The sequence below is a fragment of the Neofelis nebulosa genome, chromosome 12 (genome assembly GCF_028018385.1).
Source record: "Neofelis nebulosa isolate mNeoNeb1 chromosome 12, mNeoNeb1.pri, whole genome shotgun sequence".
Classification (NCBI taxonomy): domain Eukaryota; kingdom Metazoa; phylum Chordata; class Mammalia; order Carnivora; family Felidae; genus Neofelis; species Neofelis nebulosa.
In genome coordinates, this window is record NC_080793.1 from 90,897,259 (window position 1) to 90,904,582 (window position 7,324).

Here is a 7,324-nt window from a genome sequence, read left to right on the forward strand (position 1 = left end):
TTACAACGAGCAGTGATTACTTTTGTAGCTAAAAATAAACCAAAACCTAAAAATCTGTATGTCGTTTGATTTGGCAATTCTAAGAATACCTTACATCGCAAAAATACCTGCACTCAAGAGGGCAGAAATGCTAAGGGTATTTATTGCAGTGTCACTTTTAGTAACTAAATAAGAAACAGGCTGCTTGTTTACCAGTAGGGGGTTGGATGGTGATCGAACCACATCCGTACCATGGAATTGTGTGCGGCCATTGAAGAATGTGTAGGGCTGTCTGTTTCTCATGAAACAGCCTTGTCTGAGATGTGTTATTCTGCCACCAAACCAGGAACAGGAAAATATGGGTGATATGATTTCTATTTGAAAAGAATTCTACTGATAATTCTATTTTTAAAAAACATGTCAAATTGTTGCTTCTGTGTGCCGAAATAGCTGAATACCGTTTATTTCAGGGTCACCTTAAAATACACATAGAGAATCAGGTGAACACCAACCTGTTGACAGTGGGATAGCCTTTGGTGAATGTGCTGTTAGGAATACCCACTTTCCTGTAACACTAGAGTCCTTAATAAGCATGTTATCTGTTGGTGATTTTGAAAAGATGGATGGTCGCAAAGGTGTTTGGACTGAGCTCACATCACTGACCTTGGCCTGAGGGGCATGTGGAATCTCCCCCAGCCCTCCTGATGACAAATGACCATGACCCGGAATCTCCACTGCCCCTGAGGCTTCTAGAACATCTGCCTCGAGGGTGGGGCCAGGAGAGTTTTGATTTTATGTGTGGGGGTGGGGGGCATGGGACTGACGGGAGGGACAGACCCTGGTCTGGGACAGTGCTTCAGTCCAGCGTGCCCCCTGTGCGTCTCCGTAAATCCTGTAGAGGGAGACAGAGTGTTGCTTCTCATTACGGAGAAAGGTAAATCCTCACGGAGGCTTCCCACATCCCACCATGCTTTCTTCAAGAATGCTCGAGCCCCAGTTGCATACCGTATAGGGTCAAACTCACTGGCTGCCTGTGCCCTTCAAATCAAATGCGTTTTTCATTATTATCTTAAAAGAATATGTGTCCGTTATACAGAAAATGTGGAAAATCCTCAAATGTTGCAGACAAGGGTCACTGCTCATCCCAGTACCTTGGTTATTACTCCTGTAAGACCCTTTGAGTTCACTTGTCTTCTGTGCTGGCTGGGCATTCCCATTTGATTCCTTGGTGGCAGTTTGGGATCGTGTCTCATAAACGTATCCACTTGTGTTTGACTCTTATAGTGGAGTCGGGGTGGGGGGGCTGGTGGAGAACGTCGGGTGGGAAGGGGGATATTTCTTAAAAACTCGTGACCCTTGCTGTTCACAGGCCCCCAGGACAGCAGCAGGATGGGAATTCTGTACATCCTGGTTCCCAGCATCGCGATTCCCCTGGTCATCGCTTGCCTTTTCTTCCTGGTCTGCATGTGTCGGAATAAGCAGAAGGCCTCTGCGTCCACACCACAGCGGCGGCAGCTGATGGCCTCTCCCAGCCAGGACGTGGAGATGCCTCTCATCAACCAGCATAAGCAGGTCTCCCGCCCCTCCAGGCGTAGCCTCTACCTGGAGATCGCTGGGCTTCTCGATTTGCTCGAAACTCAACATGTAGCTATTCTGTTCTATTCCATTCTAGTCTAGTCTAGTCTAGTCTAGTCTAGTCTATTCTTACTCTATCCTATTCTCTTATTCTACTCTGTTCTATTTTTACTTTATTTTGACTTTTAATTTGTTCTGTTTTATTTTTATTTTACTTTATTTTATTTTTACTTTTGTTTTATTTTTCTTTTTACTTTCTTTTCTCTTTACTTTCTTTTCTCTTTACTTTCTTTTCTCTTTACTTTCTTTTCTCTTTACTTTCTTTTCTTTTTACTTTCTTTTCTTTTTACTTTCTTTTGTTTTATTTTGTTATTTTAGTTTTTATGTTTTAAGAGCGCGAGAGCACAAGCTGGGGAGAGGGGCAGAGGGAGAGGGAATCTCAAGCAGGCTCCACACTCAGCATAAAGCCCAATGCGGGACTTGATCCCAGGACCTTGGGATCATGCCCTGTGCCAAAACTTCGGGGGGGTCCGACACCCAGCCAACTGAGCCACCCGGGCACCCTGACACGTAACTATTTTAAACCGCCCTTGATTTTGCTGTATGTTCTCTAAGACGTATCAGGACATTCGTATGCTTAGGAAGTAAGCTGTAGGCGTGTTTGGGATCGCCCGCCCCACCCTCTACGGCTCCCCCCTCCACCTAGACCTGCGCGCTAACGAGGAAGCCCGAGGGAGCTATCCTGGTCCTGAACCTGCAGGGCTTCCGCGCTCCCCACAGGAGAACAAAAGGAAAAGGGTTTGGATCAGCCCACGACCCGAGGGCCAGGCTGGCTCTTCCAAGGGGCTGGGGTGTGTTTTCTGGTCCGTGTGGAGTTGGGTCGCAGCAGACTCCTAGTGGGGGTAGGACAGAGCACTGCTGAAGGCCACCCCCCTCCCTGAGAGCTCCTAGGACAGCAAGAGCACCCCAAAATACAGCACAAGAGAAAGTCATCACCCGCCTGCCTTACGTGAGGGGACGTTTCTGTTACTTGCAGGCACTGGGGGAAAGCTCATTCCCATCTGGGCTCTGAAGGAGGTAGAGTGGACTCGTTCAGCTGTGTAGCCGGCAGTCACTGTGTGTTTGCTGGGGGGCTCTGGGGATGGATGGTGAGGAGTCACAGAACCTCGTTTGAGGGCGGGCACATTTCCAGAGCAGCAGGAAAGGCCCGGGTGGGGGCGCGGCTGGGAGAGTCCACGGGTGCCCCCGGGACAGTGGAGCCCAGCTTGGCTCGGGGGGCGCGGTGTGTGCTTGAGTGTGAACAGGTGCACGCGCACTGCGACAGCGTCCCCAGAGTATTTGGGGGGACGTCATCTGCAGGCTGCTTGGGAGCCGTTCAAGGTTTTCAGGCAGCCTCACGGCTTCAGAGCGTGTTGAAGAGCAGAGTGGTGGGCAGGGCCGGGGGGCTTTGCTGGGACTGCCCCCTAAGCTTTCCCCCCCCCCCGTTCCCAGCTGCTCCGCTTGTCCCCCTCCCGTGTTTCACTGGGCCTCTTCTCCTCGGCAGGCCAAGCTCAAGGAGATCAGCCTGTCCTCGGTGAGGTTCATGGAGGAGCTCGGGGAGGACCGGTTCGGGAAGGTCTACAAAGGCCACCTGTTCGGCCCGACGCCGGGGGAGCAGAGCCAGGCCGTGGCCATCAAAACGCTGAAGGACAAAGCGGAGGGGCCGCTCCGGGAGGAGTTCCGGCACGAGGCCATGCTGCGGGCGCGGCTGCAGCACCCCAACATCGTGTGCCTGCTGGGCGTGGTGACCAAGGACCAGCCGCTCAGCATGGTGTTCAGCTACTGCTCGCACGGGGACCTCCACGAGTTCCTGGTCATGCGCTCGCCACACTCGGACGTGGGCAGCACCGACGACGACCGCACGGTGAAGTCCACCCTGGAGCCCCCCGACTTCGTGCACGTTGCAGCGCAGATCGCCTCGGGCATGGAGTACCTGTCCAGCCACCACGTGGTCCACAAGGACCTGGCCACCCGCAACGTGCTCGTGTACGACAAGCTGAGCGTGAAGATCTCGGACCTGGGGCTGTTCCGCGAAGTGTATTCGGCCGACTACTACAAGCTGATGGGGAGCGCGCTCCTGCCCGTACGCTGGATGTCTCCCGAGGCCATCGTGTACGGCAAGTTCTCCGTGGACTCGGACATCTGGTCCTACGGCGTCGTCCTGTGGGAGGTCTTCAGCTACGGCCTGCAGCCCTACTGCGGGCACGCCAACCAGGACGTGGTGGAGATGATACGCAGCCGGCAGGTGCTGCCTTGCCCCGACGACTGCCCGGCCTGGGTGTATGCCCTGATGCTCGAGTGCTGGAACGAGTTCCCCAGCCGGCGGCCCCGCTTCAAGGACATCCACGGCCGGCTCCGGGCCTGGGGCAACCTGTCCGCCTACAACAGCTCGGCGCAGACCTCGGGGGCCAGCAATGCCACGCAGACCAGCTCCCTGAGCACCAGCCCGGTCAGCAACGTCAGCAACGCCCGCTACGGGGGGCCCAAGCCGAAGGCCCAGCCCTTCCCGCAGCCCCCGTTCATGCCCATGAAGGGCCAGATCAGGCCCATGGTGCCCCCTCCCCAGCTCTACATCCCCGTCAACGGGTACCAGCCCGTGCCAGCCTACGGGGCCTACCTGCCCAACTTCTACCCAGTCCAGATCCCGATGCAGATGGCCCCACAGCAGGTGCCCGCCCAGGTGGTCCCCAAGCCTGGCTCCCACCACAGCGGCAGCGGCTCCACCAGCACGGGCTACGTCACCACCGCGCCCTCCAACACGTCCATGGCGGACAGGGCAGCCCTGCTGTCCGAGGCCACCGAGGACGCACAGAACACCCCAGAGGACGCGGCCCAGAGCCCTGTGCAGGAAGCCGAGGAGGAGGACGGCTCTGTCCCGGAGACCGAGCTGCTGGGGGACAATGACACTCTGCAGATGGATGAGGCCGAGGGCCAGCTGGAAGCTTGAGGGGCAACGGGCCGCCGGGCACCCGGGGAGGCTTGGGCAACCCCCACCGGGCTGGTTTGCGGTGTCACCGTGCGAAATCTGTTCCTCCGTCATCCTCTTGTGCACAGAGCTGCCGCGGTGGCCACTCGTGGTTGGAGGGTGTGGGTGCTCGTGGCACCCAGCCGGGCGGGGGCAGGGGCCCGGGAAAATGGGTGGCACCCACCTGCACGGCCTGCATTCCCTGAGGTCAGACCGGCGGTGCTCTCTGCCCGTGCTCGGCAGGAACGTAGGTGGCATCTTCCCTCCACGTTGGCATATGGATCGAATGTGATGAAACTTTGGGAAAACAGGCCCCGGGGGGCAGCGAGGTGCGACCTCGGGCTTTGAGATTCCCGGCGGCTGGCCTGTGTGAGGCCGGGGGAGGCCTGCCTTCTCCCCGCCGCCCCCCCCCGGCCAGGGTCAGTCTCCCCCTTCAGCCACCCAGGATCGGCGGGAACAGGATGCTGCCACCGACCAGCGTCCCACGAGCCCGGGGCTCCTGCGGTGGGAGTTCGGTGTGCCTTCAATGAAAATGTGCCTTAAAAAAGAGAAACCCACCGATGGGATTTTGTATCTTTGTGAAATGGTTTGAATTCTCCCGCATGTGTATCTTGCCCACTTTTCTGGAAAGCGTTTCTTGGGTTTGGAAACGTGAGGAGCGACGTCGTACAGAGCACGGTGTTGTTCTTTTGTGTCTTGAGAATCACGTACAGGCCCGGAAACTGTAACTTATGTGGTTTCTGCACCATTTGCCTTGAAGTATTGTGCGCTTTAGTAATTTAACCGTTGGTGCCACCCGCGCCGGGATGCCACCGGATCTTGCTCGTGCGTTCGTTTGCTTGCGCTCCTGCCACGTGGAGGCGAGGTCCGCTCCTGTCCCAACTGGCGGGAGAGAACGCTCAGTCACAGCGCGACCCCCGCATCCCGGTGGCTCTCACTTGTAACTCCCATACCTGGCGTATCCAATAAAGCGAAACAGAACTTTTGGTCGGCTCTCTGCGGGTTGCGAGGACGTGGGGCAGTGGAGGTGCTGCGTGACCCCATGGCGATGCCTGGGGCTGAGTGCTTGCCGTGGGTCGGGGTGGGGGGGGGGCGGTCTCGTCCAGGACCGGCAACTCCGTCCGCGTGTGGACTTAACGTTGCCACGTGACAGATGCAAATCCATGCCGTCGCTCTTCTGCTAGGGTCTCTCGGAGGTGATTTCCTGGCCGATGACGTGAAGTTGGTCTGGGGTTTTAGCCTGTCTCCTCCTGAGGTCCCATGGCCCCTGACAGCTGGGGACCTGGAGCCCGGCACTTCCCAGGGCCCTGGAGCAGGGCGGGGGTGGGGGCGAGGCAGTGAGTTGGGAATGGGCTGCCTGCACCACCGCCCAGGGCCGCCTGTGCCTCTGCTCACTGGGCAGTTCATCCCGAATGAACCGGCCCCCCTCCGGGGGTTCCAGGGCTTCCTGTCAGGAGAGCGGCCACTGTAGCAGCACAGCTGCGGGGGGACTGGCAGGCAGCCTGGCCCCAGTGCCAGCCTGGGAGGAGGCCGTCAGAGCTGGTGGCAGTGGGTCCATGGCACTGGGGCCGGTGGGGCTCAGCGGGGAATTTGCATCACATGTGCTGGAGAACTGCCGTCTCTGCTCCCCGGCGGGTCTGGATGGGACCAAGATGTTGCCTGTACAAGCGGCCGGATGGGGGGCGGTCAGGGCCCCCGGGCGAGCCACGGAGCCACAGACCGGACCACGTGATGGTGCAGCCCCTTGAGGTCATCTTGAGCTTCAGGGCCGTCGTGTGCAGCCCTCACCCGCTGCTTTGGCAGAATGCTGCTGACACACGAACTAGGATGTAGGAATGTGTATCCTGAAACCGGAAGGCCTCCCTGCTTGGCAGAGGAAGTGGCATGATTGGGCGGTTGGGACTGGGACACCACCCCCGCCCCTGGACCCCGCCCCCCCCCCCCCCCCGGAGCCCCCTGCTCCTGGCGAGTGTGGTCTGAGGTGCGGAGGAAAAGAACTCAGGATCGGATAGGGCTGCTTCCCATTTCCATTGACCTGATGGTTTAACCGTTGGGTTGACACCTGAGAGTGGAAAATGGGAACTGTCACCTGGCCGCGGGCACAGGCGGGCAGCAGCTGCTGCTTCGGCTCCCCAGCCCTCGGTGCCCAGCCAGGAACAGCGGCCCAGGCCGCCGGCGCCTTGGAGCCCCCAGCAGAGGCTCTGCAGAAAAGTTGGCAGGGCTTTTTTTTTGCGGAGCAGGAGAGGCTTTGAATTGGGGGATTTTGTTTGTTGGGTAAACACAGCATCTTTTGTTACGGCTCTAACTGTAAAGCCTCTTATCCTCAGGAAGGTGACTGAGTTTCTGGAGTCCACTGGACAACAGGTACTTGGTAGGGAGGTTCTGGAACCACTGACGTTAGAGCCAAGTTGCAGGATTCAGATAAACGTCCCGCGCACCGTGCGCGGGCCACACGCCCGTCCCCGTCCATCCCACGGCGCGAGATGGCTGCAGCTGCTGAGTAACTCGCGTACGTGTGATTGGTTTCGTCAAGCCGTGCAAAGCCACAAATAGCTTTTTCAGTTCTTCTGTTTTTTGACGAACGGTCTTTGTTGGAACAGCGTGTCAGAGCGATGGCTGATTTTTCTGTACTAATTTTAGAGGGTTGGACCAAACACCACCGTATGCGGTAGCCCCCCCTCTCAATCAAGAACACCTCTTGCTTCTCTCAACACGGAAACATTTTTTAAATAGGCTCCCTTGACATTCGGTTCCTCCTCGGAAATT

At 57.4% G+C, this 7,324-nt stretch overlaps 1 protein-coding gene across 4 annotated transcripts in view; it reads left to right on the top strand.

Annotated features, from left to right (window-relative positions):
- ROR2 (receptor tyrosine kinase like orphan receptor 2) overlaps nt 1-5,526 on the top strand; it is a 197,098-nt gene extending 191,572 nt beyond the window's left edge. For 3 of the 4 annotated variants that reach the window (XM_058695867.1, XM_058695868.1, XM_058695869.1), the window contains 2 exons: nt 1,349-1,551; nt 3,098-5,526. In XM_058695867.1, coding sequence (XP_058551850.1) covers nt 1,349-1,551; nt 3,098-4,540 — 1,646 coding nt within the window. In that variant the 3' untranslated portion in view covers nt 4,541-5,526. The remainder of the gene's footprint in view (nt 1-1,348; nt 1,552-3,097) is intronic. The other variant, XR_009251907.1, reaches the window with a different exon arrangement.
- The last annotated feature ends 1,798 nt before the right edge of the window (nt 5,527-7,324 follow it).